The 23,300-nt window shown below is 41.2% G+C and overlaps 3 protein-coding genes across 4 annotated transcripts in view; 1 reads left to right on the forward strand and 2 right to left on the reverse strand.

Annotated features, from left to right (window-relative positions):
- Positions 1-8: 8 nt before the first annotated feature.
- LOC100643979 (galactose mutarotase) lies at positions 9-21,384 on the forward strand. 2 transcript variants are annotated; one of them, XM_048410603.1, is made up of 4 exons: positions 19,285-19,567; positions 19,632-19,805; positions 20,373-20,614; positions 21,262-21,384. In XM_048410603.1, exons 1-4 carry the CDS (start codon positions 19,442-19,444, stop codon positions 21,272-21,274), a joined length of 555 nt encoding a protein of 184 aa, XP_048266560.1. In that variant the 5' UTR covers positions 19,285-19,441; the 3' UTR covers positions 21,275-21,384. The 2 variants fall into 2 exon arrangements, 1 of the variants encoding a protein (XP_048266560.1); XR_007225874.1 differs by lacking the exons at positions 19,285-19,567; positions 19,632-19,805; positions 21,262-21,384 and adding exons at positions 9-231; positions 888-972 and having other exon boundaries at positions 20,373-20,483.
- On the reverse strand, positions 7,361-11,184 carry LOC100644098 (transcription factor Sox-21-A-like). Its single transcript, XM_048410602.1, has 2 exons — positions 9,594-11,184; positions 7,361-9,103 (listed from the first exon to the last, which is right to left on the reverse strand). The coding sequence occupies exon 1, from the start codon at positions 10,713-10,715 to the stop codon at positions 9,780-9,782; it is 936 nt and encodes a 311-aa protein (XP_048266559.1). The 5' UTR covers positions 10,716-11,184; the 3' UTR covers positions 7,361-9,103; positions 9,594-9,779.
- A 418-nt stretch (positions 21,385-21,802) lies between the features above and the next one.
- The window catches only part of LOC100643855 (fibrillin-2), a 31,445-nt gene continuing 29,947 nt past the window's right edge, over positions 21,803-23,300 (reverse strand). Inside the window, exon 42 of the mRNA XM_003399179.4 lies at positions 21,803-23,231. Coding sequence (XP_003399227.3) covers positions 23,010-23,231 — 222 coding nt within the window. The 3' untranslated portion in view covers positions 21,803-23,009. The remainder of the gene's footprint in view (positions 23,232-23,300) is intronic.

Here is a 23,300-nt window from a genome sequence, read left to right on the forward strand (position 1 = left end):
CTTCTTGTTAACGAATCGAACGAGAGTATCGAACGGGCGAATCGACCGTAGTGAAGTTGCTCGAGCGTCCATTCGCGCTCTCTCGAGCAAGTGTTTTCGTTTAGATTTTAGATTGTTGTTGCGTGCGTGATTAATTGTCCGGTTGTATGAACATTAAAACGTGTGAAGATCGTATGACAAAGAAGGCTTGTGGGTGCTGAATGACGGCTAGAGATTGCTTGGCTGTGACAGGTTAATGTTAATTTTGACTTATTATTCTATGGCGAACGACCCGCGTAGTTAACCTTTTGGTTGAAAATAAGCAGAAAAAATTTCGTATGATTCTCAACCATTACGCGTATAATATTTATAACGATAGAATATATATAAATATACATATACGTATAATATTTCACGAACTTTACACTGTAAAATGCACTGTAATGTTCACGTCTGAATCACTCGAGACAATAAGAAGGAATAGCGACGACCTTCAACGGCATAACACCACAATACAAAAACAATCACAACACAAGCGTCGTGATTCAGTTTCGCGCTTATACCAATACTTTTTATATGTTATGTGATCGACACGTCATTGAATTTCGAAATAGTGTTTCTTTTTTAAATAAGACAGATTTGAGATTTTTATATTAGAATTACGTAATTATCAGAATTGAGGTTACATAAACCATACTGCTATATATACATCGATGTGTTATTCGACTTCTAATGGCGCTACGTGTAATGATTGTGAGGAGTTACAATATTCTGTATGAAAAGAAGATTTAAAAATCTCAACTTTGATAATTTTTTGTTTCATTCTTTGTATAATATATAATGTAATGAATAAGATCATATTATTTCATTTAAACGTATGCGTTATTTATTTATGTTTTTATGTACAGAAATGTTAAAACGCCACAAAAAGAAAAATCTGCGATTTACTAACAAGAAATTGTAGCAGGGAGAGTGTATTGCCTAAAAATGAACGTAAGTGTTACTAGATTATACTATCCTATTTTTAATATATAATATATAATATGTAATATGTAATGTGTATGCTCCCTTAAGGTGGTTAACACTAGTACTACCGATTTGTAATATACATCCAAAAATACTGTACATAATTAATTAGAATTAAACCAGTATAACGAAACTGAATAAGTAAATGTAAACATATTTTCATTTCAATGAAATTAAACGTCAATATTATCAAGAATACTTGTATGTTTTTAGTAATTGCAAAAACACTAAATCCAATGACTGTAACTGATTTGATAACCGTAATGTTAAACATATAATTTTCGATTATTATTGAATATGAATCAAAGACGAAAAAACGAAAATAATTCGTACTAGCGACTCATTAACGAAAGTAAGTTGTGGCAACCTTACCTCCAAGCGCGGGTGTATTTAGTTTATATTCGGCAATCGTGATACAAAATAGCGAACCGCCGTGAAACCGGTTCGAAAACGTTTCCCCGCAATTCATGGGCTCCTTTTAGCGTTGGAAAAAAAGTTCGATGTACTGACAAAAGCGTGGTATCAACAGCGATGGAACACGGTGCCTCTCTATAGAGTATGACCCACTTGAGAGGAGAAAAAGGACCCCCTCGCGTTTTCATTCGTGGGGGCCAAAGGTCAATGCCTGCACGCACTCGACATCGCGAAACGTAAGAACGAGGCATAATGGCGTTCGAAAAAGAGGAAGGAATCAGAAAAGAAGGAGGAGGGTGAGGGGCGGTAGGAGTCGGGCGGGAGGGGGGAGTGAAAAGAGGAGCGAGAAAGAGGGCAAGAATCCACGGCCCACTCGAAAACCTCGGTCATATTATGCCAAAGCCCGGGCAGAATCTTGACTCGCGACGATATTTTTCAAGTGCCGAGAAACCAAGCTCTCCCGGCTCTCCCCTTCCTTCACTGAGCACCGATAATGCTGAAAGAAACATTTATGCGCGAACCCTCGAATGTTTTTCCAAAGCTTTATACGAGTAAAGGGCGATTCGGCACAGTGGTGTTCGTCGATGGTGCCGCTTTCACGAGCTGAACGTTCGTTTCCCATAATATGTCTCGCATTAATTGCATTCGACTATCGAATCTATATTGAATTTCATAACACACTCCTTGCGTATTTTCTGTATTTTTTCAAAATTATCACGTGATCGATAAAGAATCATGCTTTAAAACTTCTAAATAACAACTGTCTGATGATAAATATACATATCTTCCATTCATATCAAACAGAAAATGTTCCATCCGAACTCAAAGGTGATACAATTCACATTCTCTCTTACTATCATCCTCTTCGTCGAACTCCTATACTGTACCCGCGACACATACGTGGATATGCGTAACCGGCGGCTTCAGTCGCGAGTTATTCATCTCAAAAAAAATGGGATTCTCAAAAGGGTCCCGGCGCACAGGCCATTAAAAGGTTTACATTCACGACCTCCTTTCTCTGCCCCCGCGGTCGAGGGTCAAGGGATGATGCGTTTCCCGAAAGAGCAAGAGCTGCGAGTGTCCACAGAGAGAGAGTGCCATTCCTCCGTTCTCCTCCCCCTTCGTCCTCTTTTTTCTCTCCGCAATCGTGCGACCCTCATTCACCCCCCGAAGCGTCTTCGTCTTCCTCGTGTGTCGGTCTCGTTCTGGCCGCTGGCTCGTTCGCATGCATCGCGGTACACACCACTGAAAATTATCATCCTGCGTTTGATTGTCGGGAGGAAACGCAGTAGGAATGGCGTGCATTCATCCGGCGCACTTGATGCGACCATTGCATCGCCCGACTTTCGTGCAGCAACCTCGCTGCGACATCCCGCGCTGAAAGGCCCTCCTTGATACGCGGCAGATATCCCGTAAATGGTCGTACGAGGGCCCTCGTGCAGGGAAAAGCGGATTGCCGGGAGAGGGACGAATGCCGGCGGGTTCCCCTGCACTGGAAAGAAATTAGTGAGGAAGGAAAAAACATCGTTCTGTGCCGCGTAAACGCTCGCGAAATCTTGACGAAGCCGCTGCGATCAAGCGGGGGTACGTTTATTATGGTGGTCTCATTGTGTTACGACTGTATACAGCATGTCGAGTATTATGTTTTTAATTGTGCGTTCCTCCGAGGAGATCATTCGTTATTCGGAATGATGTTATATCGGTTATAATAATGGAAATTTCGTTTATTTTGGATACTTTCATATTATAGTTTCTTTTACAATTACCGGAAATCGTATCAGAACAATCTTAAATGGTTCGGAACAACAAACATTACGAAACGTAATTTTCTTCTTTTCAAATTTCACTATTTTTTTCGAGCTTTCCAGCTCGTCGGTATTTTTTTAAGTAAGGCTATCTATATATCTTTTACATGTACTTCTTTACTTTCTATAAAACTAAATATATTTTGAATTATTTTGGGGAAACAATTAGTTTGAAACATATTTTATCTGTAACTTTAAAATACATACATAGAATACGTTACGTCAAAAGTAAAATGTCCGAATACCTTTCCACGGTAGTATATACGTTTAAACATGTTCGCTTTTTCCCCTATTCTTCCGTAATGGTTTTCTTCTTAGTTGCTAAAAAGTTATAATAAGAAGTTTCTGTTGTTACCTCGAGGATTTCCTTGGTACAATGTTGGCATGTTACGAATGAGCGTGAAAATATCGAAACGATACAATAGTATTTTCGTTTCTATGGAGTAAAAGCACGAAAAAGTCTTTAATCGTTTGTTCCCGGGATTTTGTATGCACCATAAAAACTGGGGTGGAAACGTCTCGGTGAATTTCGACGATTGTTCCCGCGTCTCAGGCCTCTGAGTGTTACCCTTTTTCCGCGGATTTATGGCCGGGGTTCCGTTGGAACGTTGCCTCGATAAGAATGGCGTCTTGCATTGCATTGACACAAGCTGAATGCAATTTACCTGCGTTTATCCAAGCGATTCTTCGGATTGTGTTTTACGCGTTTTTCGCTGGTAGAAGCGGTTCTTCGAAAGAAGAAATCTGCCCCGATATTATTCTATGTTTGTCCCCTTCTGACTTTTCACTGAAGAAAACTTCTTGCCACGGAGCAAATTCGATTGTCGTTTCGAGTGACACGGCGCACGAAAATAATTGTCGTAGCTGGTGAACAGTGGCGAGGAAGAAGTTCAGCGGGCGAAATTCACTCGCGAATAAGGTGCTGGGCATTGTTCGAAATGGGAAAGGCTTGTTTTTCGTGGCGACCTCGGCCAAAAACTCGTTCAGCGAAAGACTTTCCGCGCGGTATTCGACGACTCCGTTGGAACGCGCCGCGAGACAATCGCGTCGATGGCAAAACGGTCTGCTGCTTGATAAATGTTCAACCCTTTATCAGGGTCGCCACAGAGGGCCACCTAAGTGGTTTTCTTAATTATTTAGTTCGGAAGTTCTTGTTCCTTCGGTGGGAGTTTTGTTCTGAATGGAAAGAAGGAGCTTTCGAAACTTTATTCGGAGAGACATCTGATGCGACACGCTCTTCACACTTTCGATGGCTAACTTTTTACTTTAAATCATTTGTGCCCTTCGCTATTCAGGAAGTCAGGTCAATTAATATCGTCTTTTTTTTTGCAAAAAATCTACCGACAAACATTGCAAATTCCTTCTGCTACGATTATCGAGTCGTCACACAATATTGCTCCGTTCTATCGCGCACTGCGAAAGATTGAATACATCCATTAGCGGTGAAAAAGGGGTGGCGGAAAGAGCAAGCACGTGGCATCGTCTTTTTCAATCAGCCTCAGCTAGCATCAGAAAGGCTTCCGGTTTTCCCTACAAACGTTCTTGCTTTTCTATATAACCCGAACGGATTGCGTATCCAACTCGGTATCGTTTCAACTATATTTAATTAACTAATCATTCACGCGATACGAAGCCAGAATCAGTTCGATTCGTTACAATCTTTCTTTATATTTTTTAACTAAATTATATGAGTTATTGTGATAACTCGTGGCATATGTTGCCATCAGTGATTCTAGTGGATCCCAACGATGCTTCGAATACGATTTTACTGCTTTGCATTCGGACCAAATGTCCAGGAACATTGTCGAGCGCTTTCAAGATGGATCGACAAGGTGGCACAAAGAACGACGCTTTAATAATGCAACCGAGTCAAGAGGAAACGAATTCTCCTCATTCCACCCCCTCTCGGTGAAGGAGCCTTTTCTTCGACGCTGTTCGATCCTCGAGGATGCCACTTTTTCATTTATGACAACGACGTCGAGCACCTCGGGTCCAGGCATTGCGAAAACAGTTAGGCGCATTATATTATCCGTAGGACAGAGTTCTCGATTCAAAGTGGACATTGTTTCAATTCGTTCGACGAAAACAATAGCATAGGAGTCGAGTGCTTGTACGTTGAAACACTTTTGCCTACCAGTCAGCGCCGACAATGATCTCGTTAAAGAGGCCTGACCGGCCCACTTTGGATCCGATAATGCTTTTCTTTTCAACCTCTTTTCACCCTACTCTCTCGATCGTTGACACCTTTGTTTCGCGGTGAGTAGAGTCTCCAGGCTGTGTCAGTTTCTTCTTTTGACTTTTTCGGCACCGAGTGGGTCTCGCAACGGATGTCGGTCGACGAGGGTTGAAGTTCCGCTGCAACTGTGACCTCTCGGGATTATTTCGTCGTAATTCTCGCTCTATTTGTTTTTTCTACATGGTCTGTGTATTTGTGTTTGCATTGTCATGATCGTGAAAAGTATTCAAATTTTGAGGAATATGATATAGATACGTACAGATGTACATAAGCAGTTTTTGTGTAATAGGAGAGAGATATGAGTCTGTCAAACGTCGTACTGATTAACTCGACATTTGTAAATTTTTTAATGTTATTTATCCAGGAGTATAATTAGGCCATCCTATATTTATAGTGCTTCAAATTATAAGAAACTTTTAAAAAATGTTTAATAATCCTGTAGGAAAAGAAGTATAGGAGGAACATTTTTCATAATACATAATTAGTTGAATTTACTTCACTTGGTTTAGTTGAATTTTTTTCATTTCTCTATTTATGCGCTTGCCACTGTACGCCCTTTATATCAGAAGAGTTGAAATATAAAAAGCTGTTTTTAAAATTTAATTACAGTTTACTTCGCAAAAGGTGCCACTAGTCCCTTTCATACTCTCGTATTCATAATTTCTATAATAACTGTTTCACGTCATTAAGCATTCGAAAAAATTGAATTAACAATAATAACAACCCCTAAAATCAACGACGAAAGCCGTCATTCAAATTTCTCGTAGTGCGGAAAACACATTAACAGTATCGAATAAAAAGTTTGAAATGCGAGATGTGACTAAAGGGTGGTCAAGAAGTTTGGCCGCAAGCGGCAGGGAAAAAGGAACTCGCGCCCCGTTATCGATACGCGAGAACGCATAAGAGTATATATAATGTACACACAGGATCAATCCGGTGAGAAAAAGAAAAAAAAGGAGAGAGAAAAGTGCGCACCCTACTGAGGAAACGGGCCAACAGAGCCAGCGGGGTTTCTTAGGATGAAAGAAGTGAAAAGATCCCCGTGCCAATACAATTGACCTCTAAACAGAGGGTAGTTATAGCGAAACGTAATGCCCATTGGGGCGGCACTGAAGACGAAAACCGACCGATTCTCCTTCTTCCTCTTTCCTACTTGTGTCCCATAAAAGCAAAGGGTGGCCGCCTTCGACCGAATCGGGGCGAAACTTTTCAATGCACCGACCGAACCAGTATAGAGAAAAAATTTTATATATATTATATATATATATATATGCATACGTGTATATAATAAGTATAGGTGTATAGGAAAGGAAGTACGACGAGAGGTGCCGTTTGACGAGAACCTGACGTCTCTCTGCTTTCTTCCCGCTTTTATATTTTCATTCTCTTTTCCCTAGGGCTAGCTGGTGGCTTTGAATAGCCGCTCCAGCCTCTTCAATGTCGCAAGGAAATTTGAGGTTACGAATTTTGTTCGACGACTCTCGCCATTGTCCCGCAGCTGGCGCGGCGTTGCGCTGTGCGAAACCTTCGTTCCAAGGATTTCGATCTTGATTCCAAATCGCTTTGGATCCGTACAGTACCTGACACTCGATCGATCTGTTCGACGACCTCGAATCTTTTCGATCAAATATCCATCTTAATGCTTTGACAGTGGTTGGGGTTGAAATGAGTTTTTAGGGGCAATCGCTGGTGCACTCGATTTTTTCGATTGATTCCAATGCATTTTATTTCTAGTTTTCAAACAATTGAAAATATTCGTGTCATTCTCGAAGTTCTTGAAATCTTTTTCTTCATAAGAGTTTTAATTCTGTTTGAGGTTATTCTTTTGTTTAATTCAATTGTAATACAACTCGTTTGATACCAGCTCAGATTGAAGGTGGAAATAACAGAAAGAAGTTGATTACTGAAATTCATAGAGTCATTTATTACTTTGATGTCTAAGTAATAATAAATAAAACCACATATATGATAAAAGATTTTGTTCCTTCCTTTTATCGACCCCCGTCGTTGACCGTTGTCGATGATAAAATTCTCTCTGTTCGACAATCACTGTTAAAAATGAAACCAGCTCGTGTGAATTTCGATCGATCGCTCAACGAACATCATTCACGTTAGATGTGTTTTACACAGCCGTGCTTCAAAGAAATAATAACAATTCATTCATAACGAAACACAAATTGTACAACTGGACTTAACACATGTATACACGTATAATGGACGAACTTATATATGTACATATATACACTCTTATTAATCATGTCGACAATTTTGGTTTTCGCTCTCGTACTTATACACTATAATATTAAAACGTGTGTACGTAACATTAAACATATAGCTAGTATTATACATATATTCCATACATAAACAAATTTAAACTAGGAGTAAAAGAATGAAGATATAGACCGAGAAGGACTAAAGGAATAAAAATTTATTCTAATACACGAATCTATTTTTCAGACATAATCTCTCTTTTATCCCGCTTTAAATAACTTCAATTACGATGCAATAATATCATACGTGTGCGTGCTTTAGTCAGAATAAGTAGTACAAAAACGTCAATTATTTAAAATTATGAAAAAACACGTACGCGTGGATTTATCATAAGTACCGGTGAGAAATACGAGTATACGCGGAAACTCGCAATAAAATCACAGTTAACGACTGGTCTATCTACATCCGGACCATAGTCAAAATGCTTTTAAGATGAGCTTAATAAAATGGTGTTGCGAACAACTAACAAGAAACGACTCGGAAATAATACATATTCTTACTCTCGTACCTATATATACTTTTACGAAAAAATTGGTTGATTAATTCGTTAAAAGTAATTATAGTTAAGATACGATCATATATGCTAATAGCATAAAACAAGAATACATTATATCCTCGAATTTTTTCTCGTTTGTCATTGGAAACACCATTCCCCGGGATAGTCGTAAATATGTAATTTAATGTATAATTCCCCGAATATTAACCATTATAAATTAAACCCCATAACAGAATAGAAATATCGCTTGCTTTTCACGAATTCGTATTTTTAGATCTTCAAGGTAGGTGATACGGTCGTTTGCTAAGAACGAGCCTGCTGTCCGTAGATCTCACTCTACGTTAGTCATTACCTGTTTCTTTCATACAATTTTTACTTGTACACGTTTATACAGAAGAGTTTTTTGGAATCTTGAGTAAAAAGTTTCAATCTGTCTACTTGCTTAGCCGAATGCGAATGAGTAGTTATTGAGCAAAATAAGATCTGACGGATACACAGGGCGCGCTGTTTTACGAAATATCTAATTTCTAAAAACCATAAGCGAAAACGGCTCGTACACTTAACCTACGCGATTCGTGTATTTTACGGGTTATTTACAATCGTAGAAATGATATATGGTAACGCTCGAGAGTCAAGAACGAGCAATGGGGCGTAAAGCGTGGACGGACCAAGCCATTTCCACCGACGTAGGTAAGTCGAGGCCTGTTCGAAATCAAAGGAGTAGAACAATAGATCGTAAGGCTTAGAGCTCGGAGAAAGGTGGCGCGCCAGAAGTGATCTCAAGAGCGCCGCGTCGCGGGTGTTCAAAAGCATTTTCTCGATATCATTCACGCAGGTCAAGATCTCTTTTGGTATTGATGACCGTAAAAGGTATATCTGCAATTAGAAAACATTATTTGAAAACAATACAGTTCATCTCACGGGAGGAGGGCACCGTCTATTCAAGTACAATTTGAGTATACAATGAAGCACATTCAATAAAGCAAAATGAATCCCGGGCCTAAACGGCTCTTTTGTTCCATCGTATTAATATGCTAATTCAATTATCCGCGTGGTTGCCGGAAAGCCTTTCCCGAACCCCGAATCGATCGACCTTGAAAATCACGCCTCCATTTCTCCTCCCACCTACGATCAGTAAACTAATTCGTAATCGGTAAAAAGATTCCCACGGTTGTGTCCCTTTGTGTGCGTTCAGTTCATCGATGTTTTTAGTATGTATCTCGTGTTTCAGCTCTCGAGCGCCACCGATATAAATATATTACGCCATTTTCCCGCGTAGGAGATCATAAATGCGATCAGAAATATGATATGAACTGAATGTGATCACGATATACGATTTTTAAAAACTAAATTTGCACGATCCTACCTATTCTGATAGAGTTACATCATAATAGTTCGCGAACGAATCTCAAATTTTGTGTTTCATCTGTTTTTCTGCTTCTCTTCTCATTTCAAATTTTATTCCTTTTTATTCATTAATCTCTTCTTGCTCCAAGGATGTGTGCAAGTTTTCCGCCCCTTCTAACCTTCCTTTTTGTCTAAATCGGTGGGTTTAATATATCACGGGGACTGGTCGACGTAGCTGTTCCATATCCAACGTCGATGTAGCCGATGTAGGGACATGCTGATGGGACGATGGTATAGGAGTAGATCCTGGACTGCTTCCAGGACTGCTGGTCGTTGTCACAATACTTCCGGGGCCAGTTGCCGCCGAAGATTGAAACATTAAAGGTGGGTGAGGTGTAGTCGCAGGTACACTGTGGTGTCCAGTTGGAAATAGTGGTCCCAGATGAGACGCCGTCGTCGGATACGGCTTAGTTGGTGTCGTAGGTGTGGAATAGAGTCCCGTGTAGAAGCTACTGACTACTGCTGCCGCGGAAGCTGCGTTATTGTTGGCTACATCTGCTGCCGCGTTCGTCGATGGTGATCCTGTCCCACTACCAGCTACCAGTTTGCTGAAGTGGACGGCGTCGAAGGCGGATCCAAAGTAGGGCGGCAGGGGCGGATAATCGAGAGGGTGTGGGTGGTGGTGAGAAACCGAGGTGGCAGGTGCAGCGAAGTAAGGCGGTAATGGGAAACTGGCGAAACTACTTGAATTTAGTGACACTGTTTTACCATTACCAATGGATACTGCAATCTTTGGTTTTCTTCGTGGACGGTATTTATAGTCTGGATGTTGCTTCATATGCACGGCACGCAGGCGTTTTGCCTCGTCAATGAAGGGTCGTTTTTCCGCATCAGAGAGAAGCTTCCATTCCGCACCAAGTCGTTTAGATATTTCTGAATTATGCATCTTAGGGTTATCTAATGCAATCTTTTTTCTTTGAATCCGAGACCATACCATAAACGCGTTCATAGGCCTCTTGATGTGTTGCTCCTGCGGTGTTAATGATTGTTGGTTTATGTCCTGGCCCATATGGTGAATGGAATGGAGGTCCATGCCGGAAAGAAACCCATAGCTGGGATGCTGTTGGTGAGAGCTTATCATACTCAATAGCCGTTATTATAAACGTGATAGATGGATGTGTTGTCAACTCGAATCGAACCTTTCGAATGTCTCTTTAACTTCGCACAACTGCTATATTCATCAAACTCAATGTCTTTGTTTACACACCAAACCACTAACGGAATTTTCTGTTGTTTTTCGTAAGTTTAAAAACACTGTATACAACTGGCAAAAGAAAAGAAATACACGAAGAACGGAAAGGACAAACCTCCTAAGCGTAAGTAAACGAACTAAACAGGTGAACGTACGCGTTTCAACTGGCAATGTCGACTGAGCGTCGACTGACGAGCGACCGGTTTGTGATCTGCTGGGGGAATCCATTCTTCCTCTCTGTTTCTCTCTCTTTTCTCTGATAGATGTTTCTCTATCCACCTGGATTTCGAGGGCGGAACCGACGCAGAGCGTCGTACGCCGCGCCCACAAACCGACCCTCTTCACGCTATTCGTCGAAGTTGCTTCGGTGCACACGTACGTGTTGTACCCTTTCTCCCTAGTAAACGACACCGACACACCAAACGAGGAACAGCAGCAACCCCTCTGAGCCGTAGCTGAACCGAGGAGGGCTGCTGCTGCCTCGGAGACCGCGAGCTGCAATTATTATTATCGATTACCTCGATACGATGAAGTACAAATAGCGTATAGGCTGCCCGTTATTGACTACCTCTGTTCGTGTACTGCTTTGCACGCCAACGGCGACGCGATATCGCGCGATAATTGGTTATGCTTATTCCCACCCCCGTTCATCCCTGCCGGCCCACCACGACGGCGACATGGAGTATTCTTGGTCAACGAGCTCGAGCACTTTCGAGTGGATTAGGTCTTTCGTTTCGATCATCGTGTATTCTCCTCCATCTGACCTCGAAAGAAGCGAGTCTCGACCAGCATTTATATGATTGTCGTGATTAGAGTCTGGAATCTTGTTACGTTGACATTTTCGTTTCATTTGTTTCATTATTTGAAATTTTAATTTTTGTGCTTTACTTATGGCTGGTTCGTAGGTAATATCTAACGGGGTAACAAGGAGGTACCGACCTTTTTATTTTTTGAGCGAGGATTTTTAGCAGAATTATTTTTACTCTTCTGGAGATACATACACAAACTATTTTTTAAATTTTCATTTTGCGCAGCGGGTATTAAAAATTCTTCCTGTTCTATATTTTTCAATGACGAAATATCCATGATGCTAATTATTTTCCTTAATCAACAGTCATAAACGTTATTACTTCTCTTTCATCCTATCTAATGAAATTAATCGCGTTACAAGGCTAATAGTCTAACATAATTGCGAAGACGAAGCGTCGTTTCTTTGCCAGGCGACTAATTCAGGGTCGTCGTTTTGTCGAGTAATTAATCAGAATTCGTATGTTGGTGTCCTTCTTTCGCCCGGCAGAAACAATGAAAGGCAGAAATCTGCCGGTTCCTTTCCTGTGGGAAATCTGAGGAACAATGAAAAAAATCTCTCGACGACAGGCACTTGGATTAGAATGGAAAGCAACAGCGGCGAAAGGAGCGAGCGGTGCCCCTTTCCCAATCTCGACTCACCGCGCCCTCCGCTCCCAAAGGACATTCAGCAATGCGAACGAATAAAAGCTCCTGTGCTCTCTCCCTCTTTCTCCTTTCCACCCTTTCCGTCTCTCTCTATCGGTGAACTGCATTAGTCGTTTGTGCTTTTGTGTCGCGGAGGCGCGTACGCCTCGCTGCGGTGTCTCCTTACTTCGATTTTCAAATAATCGATTAAGCTTCCTCCGGCATTTTGGAACGAAGTGGCGGTCGACCGAACAGTATCGTATCGACTTAACGATTATTACTTCAAGAGTTATTCCAGTTATAACAATGAGATCGAACAGGACAATTTTTCTCGGTATATAATTTACGTATCTGCGGAGAAGTTTCTAGGAATGTTTTCCAGGGAATATTATTTTAAAGAGTTTTCGGAATTTATTCGTACGACCGTAGAGAATATTGCTGCGTATCTATTGTCTGGTCGTATAATAGCGAGAATCTGCCGAATAAAACTGCTATCAAAATCTGCTGCTATTTAAAAAAATCGTCGATGGCGCTCGCCGAAGCGACGTGGAACGGGAGGATGACGTAGCGCCAATAAGAGAACGGTAAACAGAGGGAGGAAGCGATTATAGCGCAAAAAAAAAGAGGAAGGAGAGCGAGGAAAAGAGAGGAGCCGGACTCTTCCGGGGGAGGAAAAAAATCCGTCGGCGGATGGTCGCCATTCCGTCGGTCCGGATCCTGGGAAATACGTGCACGGTCCCCCGTGGACTCACACAAGTCGGCCAGGCTACCAATACACGTCCTATCTTTCTCTATGCAGTTAGGTGCAAATTGGTATTGAAAAATCTCGAAGTCAATTAAAACTCGAGATACAAAGGATTTGGCGAGACAAAATACCAATTATCTCATGTCCTCCGCCTCTGCCTGTCCCTTCGATTCCCTCCACCACCGCCCCCGAGGGGTGCAACGGGTTGGGCGGTGGGCGAACGAGGTGACTAGCGGAGGGGCTGAGAGCGCTTACAAGAATTCAATTCCATTAAGCATTGAAGTGAATAAAACGAGGCAGCTCAGCGTGGATGGGCATCTATATAACGCAGCTCGCATCTCGGTTATCTACCTAATAAAGGTTTGACTGCCACCCCCCGCTTATCCTCCTCTTTCTCCACCTCGTGGCCCCTGTCTCACCGAACCACCACCCTCTGCACCGGTTCTCCGCTACCCTCTACGACATAAAGCATGTGCCAGTGAGGTGTCTATGAGACAATCCCCCGGGATGACAATGCTTATCCCACGTATGAATGCCAGCGATGCTTCCTAGGTAATTTAAGTATAGCCTCCTCCCTCTTCTTCATCCACCCAATACACCCCAACCGCGTCACCCACTCTTTTCATCGTTTTACGTCATCCACCTTCAACCATTCGAGGAAACTGCATATCTTTAGGCGTGCACGTATGAAAACCTGTTGTCCTCGTTTAATGATTGCCATTAGGAACAAAATCTTTTCGCAGCCCACACCACTTTCCTCTTTCTCATCTCCCTCATTCTCTGTCTCTTTTCTACTATTTTTCAGTTAGATAAGCAGAGGCTCTTCGTTTCTTCGGATGCTGTGAATTTCGAATGAGTCTAAGATCCGTCTGGGGACTGCGCGTTAATGTTTTTGTACCCTATTGCCAAGGTCGATCTGAATGGTAGTGCCGCGAGAATCGCGGGACCCGAACAATCCCTGGCTTTTGTCTCACCGGAGATTACGATTTCGAGAGTGTAAGCTCGCGAATGAATTTCGCCTCGCGACTGATATATTTCTCTTTCCTACTCTTTCTTCTATCTACTCATTTATTCTTCTTTCTTACCCCGTTTGGTCTACCTTTAACTGCGATTTGATTGTGTTACTGGAACACTCACTGTGGAGAAACCAAAACAATTATATTGATTTCATCTTTGATTAAGTTATTCGCTTAATGTAGTATAAGTTCGAAGTCGAATGATCGATTAATTATGGTTAGAATAATTGGTCGGATGTATGAAATCAATGTGAATATGATGGGAAGCAATGAAATTAGCTTACTATGAAATGATCGAGCAACCCTGACTCAACTTTGACAAACTTCCTCCTTCCATAGTCAGAACCATAAAATAGGACTTTGCAAGTTCTACGTGTTAGTTTGATACATATCAATTGAGACTTATTTTTCAACTTGTAATCTTACATTAAAAACGGCTGAACAGGTAATTGACGCCACTATCTGTGGTACACATTTACTGCAATCCGCTAACGTATTAAGCGTCACTATTCCCATTCAAAGAATGCTCCTCTACTCGCAAATCGAATAGAAACGTCTACAAACCTTCATCCTTCCGGAGATCACGTGCATTGAGCGGGGGTAGTTCTCACTGAGGTAGCGAAATCCCGGCTAATTAGTAATCGTTCTCCGCCTCCGTTAAATCCGCAGGTGCTCATCCTATCTAGACAGGACGCCGAGCATGTAATTCGGATGCGCTGAATTATCCGCGCGACGTTTCAACGTTGATCCTGCAAATTAAGTCGACTGCTCGACTCGGCCAAGCTGTTAGAAGCAACCTCGTCACCGTGAAGGGGGATCCAAAGGGTGGCGGAGGATGGCTAAGGGATGGTAAAGAGGGGTTGGTCCTGGAAACAGGTGGGGCAAAACGGGAACGTAATCGCAGCGTACTTTGGGTGATTATAGGCAATCGTAAAAGTACCAGAAAGCGGCTGGTAAGAGGGAACAAGACAGAGAAGAGGGGTTGGCATACGGGGAGAGGCGTAGGGCGGAAGAAAGGAAGGTGGAGACGGGGCGAGGACGAGGGATACACGGGCCCATGACGGTGCTACGTCGCCACCCCGACGTACACGCTCGAACGCGTTGCGTAATTAGCGACTGCCTCTCCGGTTTTGTGGGTGGGTGAGGGGGTTGTTGGACGGCTTGGATGGCGAGGGTGAAGTGGGCGCACCGTTACCGTGCATCGGGATTGGGGCACTCCCCGAGAACGCGTTCGAGTAACTGGCGATCGGCTGAAGCCCACCGCGTGCATGAGCAGTAGCGAACACACGTGCGATCTACAGGGTGGTTCTTCGTATAAGATGTGAAGCTTTTCGAGAATCGTTTTTATTAGTGTATGATTTGTCATTGATTCACTCTGGTAGTTCTTTGTATCATTGTAGCGTTTTAACGTTGAGTATGTTATTGCATATACCGGGTTATAGTTAGATACTTTTGAAGAGGCGATAATGATTCTATCGAAGTCTGAGTCAGTTTAACCCCTTACTTTATAACATCGAGTACCACTAACGGTACAATCTGATTTCCATTTGATAAAGGCAGGTTTTATTCGTAATAAGTTTTAGCGTCGGTTGTTCAGATCGAAGATTAGTAAATACATATCGTATCCAGTTGACACCGTATGATTGTACCTTTCGCACACAAATACGCGATTCGATCGCGCCCAACCTGTATGGAAATTAACGGTGACGCCTCGTAGCTACTCCGAGGAAGCCTCACGCACAAACGGCTCGTAACGATCAATTATCGGGCATAACGCTAGACTGGGAATCATTATATATCGCCAAAGCGACAGCGGATTTTACTACGTAAATAACGTCTTGGAGGGAGCGATTCTCGTGTTAGTCGGCCGCAGATCTGATTTTCCTCGTGGAGAGGGGCGAATTATGCGGTTCGTGGCGTCGACACTAATCCTTGTCGAAACAGCCCCTGGCACCAGCCAAGGAAATAGGAGTGAGGGGGCAACGAATGGAGAACCAAGGGGGTGGCGTAGACCGACGTAGACGCAATTAATGCAGAGAAACCAGCCGCGGACGTTGGGGGAAATTCGAGGAGGGCATCGAAGCTATGCCACGCCGTGAGACGTAATGACTAATTGAGATTGGAAGAGAGAAGGGAATAATACGATCTGGCTGGTCACGGTAAAACGCACTTTTTTCTCTTCTTTCTTTCTCTTTCCTCCTTTATCCTTCCGTTCCCTTCTCCCTTTTCTCTGGCCCTCACTCCTCTCCCTCGTGTCGATTACAAAGGATCTCTCGCCTGCAGGCACACCAATGGAATTACGAACTACGCTGTCGCGTACCTCGCAGAGCCCCGATCTCCGTCACGATTTTAATACGATCGATTTATCGGCCCGCTCTTAAGTATCTCGAGTATACCGATTTATAAATTTCTTCCGCTCGTTTTTTGGTTAGTGAATATTCATCTCGATATATAACGTTTACTCTGTATAGCTCGTATTGTTCGTACGATTAGGCATACAATAAGGTAAAGTGGGATTATTTGAATCAGAAGGAGATATTTGCGACGAACTAAGTAATTCGCGTGGTACGATACTGCTACGATAAATAGGCAAGTATATCGTGTACTTGACAACTCGATGGCAATAGTTACCTATGAGGATATAACTTCTATTTATTAAAAGGAAAATTTGTTCGAGTATTAACTAATATTAATGTCGTTTATCTTATTACTTACTCGAATCGTTTTCTTGTTTTTTCATATTTTTTCTTACCGAATCTAAAAGTACTTGTTTCATTCTTATTCGTTATTTATGAACCAAAGTTCAAGACTGAATTGTAAAGTGTCGAAGCTTAGGTGACTTAAATAACTCTACCTTACCATAGTAAACTTTCTCTATTAAATTGCTGCCTATTGTCAAAGAGGAAAAGGAATAAAATAAACAAGGAAATCGCGAAAGAAATCCCGTATATATACACGTAGGAGATGCATGAAACGAAGTAAATGATCCAACATCTTCCCCCGCGGTTCAAAGGGGTTGAACGACGTCGAAGTCCATCTTACCGGAACCAACGAACCCGGTAATGCGTCCCGGCTGCTTCCAAAGCGTATTCATCAAGCGGCGAGACAATTCCGGCGCGTGTTGCGATGCGATTTGTCACGATATCGCGGGAACGGTTCACGGCATCGATATTGTGCCGCGCACAATCCGCATCCAAGAGTGAAACAACGAGACAAGGCGAGCGAATGGGTAAGGTAGGAAGAGGAAGGTGAAAAGGAAGGAAGGAAGGAAGGAAGGAAGTATGGAAGGCAAAAGGAAAGGGAGTGACACGGTGGGAGGGCAAAAGCAAGCGGAGTAACCAAGCCAAGAGATTCCTCACACAAGGCAAGCGTTCGCTTGCGAGTGTACTCCATTCGTTGGCGCTGGGCTCGTCGACATTAAGATAATTACTTTCCAGCAGGACGTGCGCGTTCATTGTTGCCGTTACCGCGGCAGAATGGCATTATGCATTGTCAGGAAGAAAGTGAGGGAGTGCGTGGCTAGAAGGAGGGTGAACGGGGGTGCGAGGTAGTGCAAGAGGAGAGCAGAAGGGTAGAAGGTACACTCCTATACCTTATATATCTTTATATACCGTTGGTATACCTTAGCCCGTGGGTGGAGCATTATTCCGTCAGTTCCATGTTTCGCCATTGAAACTAGCACGAGAGGGGAGGGGGCTTGGAGAAGGAGGCGAGTTTCTGCTTTCTGTTTCTCGAGGAAGAGCCAAACGCCAAGAGGGGTGGGCATCTACCGATGTATCCAACAGCTTTCTCCAGGCCCGACGCCATTAATGTAATTATTTCCACCGAGTGTTCCCGCAGCCTCGAAACGCTTCGCGGGAATTGAGACTGATCAGCCGGCTGCTGCGCCGAGAAAGAATCCGCGCTTTCCTCGGGGATGCGAATGCCTTCGCGGCTCTCCATTTTCCTTCTTCCATTTTTCACGTCCCCGCGCCCTGTTTCTCTGCGACACCTCGGGGCCTTTCCGCTCTCGACACTCTGTCTCCCTTCCACCCCCGTAATGCTTACGCGTTCGGTCCTTCATGACAACTGAAGGGATGGATGACTCGTCAGAGCGGTGACGAAGCGTTAAAACGAGACGCGCTTGTCGGATTTGTGTCGCTCGCTTGCAACCACGATAATACCCTGATTTCGCGTAATGGGTTTTGCTCGTAGTTTGTCGCTTTCTGATTCTCTCTCTCCCTTTTTCCCTCTCTCTTCCTCTCTTCGCCTTCTATCCGTCTGTCTCTTCTTCGTATTCCACCTGAAAATCGCGAATTCTTTTGTGGAACTGATGACACTTTGTGCGGCGTTCGCGTATACACACGCCTCGTTTCTTCTCGGAGCGCTTTCGAGAAAACACTTCCCTTTGAGGAGTTCCGGCGAGGAGCTATAAGAATCGCGGAAAGAGGGTGTCGACGCTGATGAATTCATGAACTCTTCGTTTCTGACACGCCGTCTAAATGTTTGAAAATGCATTTCTCGGAGGAAGAAATTTCCTTTCGGAAAATGTCTTCGCGTAAGAATAAATCACGGATTCCTTTCTTTGATGCATCATTGTGTACGAGTGACACTCATTTTCTTCTTCCTCTTTCTCGACGCGAAGTTGCTGCTCTTTCGAACAGGTATTTCGGTTTCGTAACCTCGTTGAATGATCGACGGTCAAAATTGTCCGTGAAAACTGGCCGGCTGAATGGCTTTTTAACCGGGAAATTGAAAAAGTGGAGATGCAAGCGGGATAAATTGTCCGTTGAGGATTAAATCGTTCGGAAAAGAGAGTAAATTCGTGTTTACGTTGCATCATGTCCGTAGCGGAAACATTTATCGAGGAAGATGGTTTTGGGCTCGTTCCTAGGCCAGATCGTAATAAATATAATAAACCATTCGAAATTGTTAGAAGGTAAATCATACATATGTTACCGGCCATGAGGACTCTTATACTCGTTGCACTATGGTTCACGAAAGTATAAAATAATTAAAAAGTGAAAATTTGTACTGAATATTTCTTTCTAGACAACAAACGTTCTAATATGAAAACTTATTTCCGGCAGTGCACTCGATATTTCCTGTTTTCCTACTTTATGCTTCCATTATTTGATCCGCCAGATACACAATGACGAACAAACACAAAGCATCGGTGCAGTTGATATCTTGGGGCGCTGGTATTCAAGCCATTAAAGTTCCAAATCAATCAGGAATTTTAGGTGATGTTGTTTTAGGATTCGACGATATGGAGGGTAAAAGAAAAATTCATAAAAAATTCTTTAAGTGTCAAAAATGAACAAACAATTTGATTATCGTTTTCGAGAATTCATTCGTGAAAAATATAATCAGGTTATTTGAAGAACAGGTACATAGGAAGCATAATCGGACGAGTGGTGAATCGCATTTCTTGTGCCAAAATGAGGATTGAAAATAAGATTTACTGTTTATCTCCGAATGATGAAAATGGTGTTGACCATTTCAACGGTGGATTCGTTGGATTTGATAATGTTAATTGGAATTCTTGCATAATGAAGAAGCATGTGGTGAATATTTTCATAATTATCGTTTCAGTTATCAGTTTTTATTCCTATCTTTTTAATGCAACAGGTTATGTCTCACGTAAGTCCAGCAAAATACGAAGGATACCCAGGAGATATGTTAACGCAGATTAAATATTCTTGGACCGACGATAATCAACTTCTTATAAATATTCGTGCTACTGCTACGCAACCAACCCCTGTTAATATTGCTTCTAATTGTTTGATGAATCTCGCTGGCCATGTAAAGTTGCTATTAACATTACCTACTATACTTTACAATCCGTTCAATTCTATTTATACAACATTATCCTATTTTCTGCTTATGCAGCATGGTTTTAATTTCATGCTTTATTATAATTGAAGAACTTTTTTGAAAAATGGATCTATAGGTGTATATGGTAAATATGTAAGAGCTGAATGTATGTTTAGCATGTTTAAGTCACTATTTTATTTATTGAATCCTTTTTTCCAGAAAGCTTCTCTGAATCTGGTTTGAAAGTAAAAATGATTCGTTCGTTTGAAAGTTCGTTTCGATTTACATTTCGATTCGATAATTTATCGAATTATATAGGTGCCATTTTGTTCCATAATTTTTTTCCATCTCTCAGGCAACTTGAATATTCCATCCTTCCAGAAGCTGTCAGGTTTTTCGGCGGAAAACATTTCAGTATGGTCTTTCATGTCGATCAAGTTTTTTAAAAATCGGAACAAACTTTTTGCAGCGACCCGATATATATAATAAAAAATAAAATCACAGTTATTAAAGGACAATTGTTAATTAAATTATTTCTTTCTGTTTTTGCTACAGGCTGCTGGTTCACGCGAATTGAAGAAACATCTAATTTCGTTGAACGCAGATAGCTGGACACCTGCGGATATTAGGAACAATTTGCCGACAGATGCTATATATCCAGTTGATCGTACAGTGTTCGACCTACGTTTACCGACTCAGTTAACCAAGAGGCGACTTTACATCGTACCAGGGGGTGGTTACAATCAAAATCTCTGCATAAATAGTCCCAGCAGTTGGTCTTACCGATTTCACGCTAGGTAAGTATAGAAACAGTCAACTTATATACACAGTCGTGGAGTAAACTTTACCCTTAGTTTTACGATCAATTTCTTTTTATAGCGATTTACCTGTTTCTTTTTTTAATTTTATTATACTATCTAGCTACTTAACAGTTTCATACTATTACCATTGTCCAATAATATTATTTCAGGTATAATTGTAAATCTATAATTATAAATCAATAGAATAGTTTATTCATGATATACGAATTTATAGCTTTTTAACGTGTCAACGTTATCACACAGCCGTAATATAAAACTACCCCAAAATCTACTAAAGTCATATACCCGTATGATAGAAATATAGACATTTGAAATTTGCAGACGTTTGATAATACAGATGCTTTATATTAACTCTCAGTTACTTTCCATTAATGTATTCCCCTTTTTCCCTCTTTTTTCTCAAAGAATAATTCACCCTGGTTCAGGAAGAACTTTAGAAGTATATTCGAATCATCCAGGACTGCAATTTTCCACCGGAAACGATTTGCCAGATCCTGATTGTAATTATCCACCTGATTTTGAGGATTACTGTGATTGCACGGATAATGTTAGATAACTTACTTTTGAATGTTCATGATCAAAATCATCATAAATCTATGAAACGTTGAACATAATCATTACAGGAGCCGAAAATAAAAGAGCAACAGAAAGAAATTTGGGGGAAGGATGGTGTACGATATCAGAGGCACGGTGGGTTTATTTTGTCACCACAAAACTACCCCGATGCGGTCAATATAAGCAATTTTCCTCCTTGCATACTTTATCCTGGCCAAGTTTACGCACACGATGTAACATATAAGTTTGGTTTACTGTCAGAAAATTTAGACATACCCACTTGAATACTTACTAATAAAAAGTTCAACCGTATGAACCAACTCATGACAACATCATGATAACATTAATATTTTTCTGAATCACTATTTCTTGCTCCGCCCATCAACTACAATTTAATAATTTTAATTTGTAGAAATTGAAATATTTATACCACAATGGTGGTATTTTTATCCGAATTATAGGAGTTTTTCTTTATATCCAAATACGTACAACGAGTTAATTTATCTACATGTACCGATAATGTTGCGTTTGCGCAACTTTGATCAATTATTTCACTATTTGATCTTGAATAAATTTAAGGTATATCAACGGATATTAGTAAAAAGAACGTAGATTTATAATACATATATTTGTGAACCATCTCGGCTGGAATAATCTCCTTGTCCGCGCCGATTGTACAAAATTATCCGTCATAGTCTCAGAAAATTATTCACATATTTATCGTAAGAACGATCGAGTGTGTTCGCCTTAATGACACAATTAAGTGACACAATTACACAGTGATCGCTATTAATTAAATTGTACATATTATCGGGTCGATTAACATTACCTTCCTTATATAATTCTCTTTTAATTGTCCTGAAGGCACTTTGTGCAACTGTATAAGAGAAATATAGACATTTATCGAGAACCATCTACAATTTTGGTATAAAATTACCGATCTCGATATTTGTGGGTTGATAGTCTCGATTAACCCTATATGTAGACAATCAAAATGCTGTGAATATAAATTTATATAGAAGTTTTACTATTTAAAATTTTTGCATAAGTTTTGACGTAAAAATATCGAATGATCGAATGAATTCAGAGCGATGTTTGCTAGAAAATAAAAAGTTATCAAAAGAATTGCCAATGGGGTTAATTTAATCTATGATCTCTACATCAGTTCGCGCTAATTCGTTTTGTTACCTGCTAGTAGACTATAAACGTTTATAAATATATAAAGCTATGTCTGTATATGTATACATCTTTTTCATTTACTTAGGTTTAATAGAAAAATTCATTTCCGTTTTGTACATCCCTAGAGTGTTATTTCTACGTGTAACATGTTACTGCGGGCAGTTAAAACATACGGCAGAGATTCTGAGGGCAGTTTCGTGTTTCCATGTGTTTTTTTTATCATTAACCTGTTCCTTTTAATATTTTTCTACAAAACATTTGCATTCTCGATTATATACTCGATTATCCTCGATTATTTCAATCGTTAAATCTCAAACGATAAAAAAAAACATATCTATCGTAAAAAATAAAAATGAACGAAAATACATAAAAGCAGAGGCAGTGTTAAAGAATCATTTTACATAGCAACGTAAAAAGAAAGAATAAGAATAATTATTTGGCAGTGAGACGACGCGAGTCAGGCTGCAAATGAACACAAATTTCAAAGCGTCTAATTCGAGAAAGGAATCGTGCCTGTATAATACTCAGCCCGGCAATCTCTCGTTCCCGCTCGGATTAGTTTCCGTTTCGATATTCTGAGTGGCAACGTAAAAATTGACTAAAAGAACCGAAACATCGAGCAACGTTTACCTAAGAATTACTCGGTTACTATTAAGTGTACTCTAAAGGTCAGAGGCCTTTCCCAGACCTCGTTCTCCTCGCTGATGCCGTTTCGTGGACGTCCATGGATTACCAATCGGAATTGACCAGGTTCCTTTAATCGATTGCGGAAGTGAAGAGCCGATATTCCATGCTCGTTCACGATCTCGAAGTGGTTGTCGTTGTTTCCTTTAACTATCGTGTATTCCATGTCTTCGTCCTACAAATAGGTACAGAAAATTATAAATTGTGGGAGGAATAATTTTAGAGATAATTGCTTTTGAAGTTA

Source organism: Bombus terrestris, chromosome 11 (genome assembly GCF_910591885.1).
Source record: "Bombus terrestris chromosome 11, iyBomTerr1.2, whole genome shotgun sequence".
In the NCBI taxonomy this organism is placed as follows: domain Eukaryota; kingdom Metazoa; phylum Arthropoda; class Insecta; order Hymenoptera; family Apidae; genus Bombus; species Bombus terrestris.

What these genes read in the sequence shown, in the direction of transcription:
- LOC100644098 (XM_048410602.1), bottom strand. Translation starts at nt 10,715, where the DNA reads ATGATAAGCTCTCACCAACAGCATCCCAGCTATGGGTTTCTTTCCGGC.
- LOC100643979 (XM_048410603.1), top strand. Translation starts at nt 19,442, where the DNA reads ATGAGGATTGAAAATAAGATTTACTGTTTATCTCCGAATGATGAAAAT. An exon ending in GCATAATGAAGAAGCATGTG is followed by an intron (nt 19,568 to 19,631) that starts GTGAATATTTTC and finishes TTAATGCAACAG; the next exon opens with GTTATGTCTCACGTAAGTCC. An exon ending in TGATGAATCTCGCTGGCCAT is followed by an intron (nt 19,806 to 20,372) that starts GTAAAGTTGCTA and finishes TTTTTGCTACAG; the next exon opens with GCTGCTGGTTCACGCGAATT.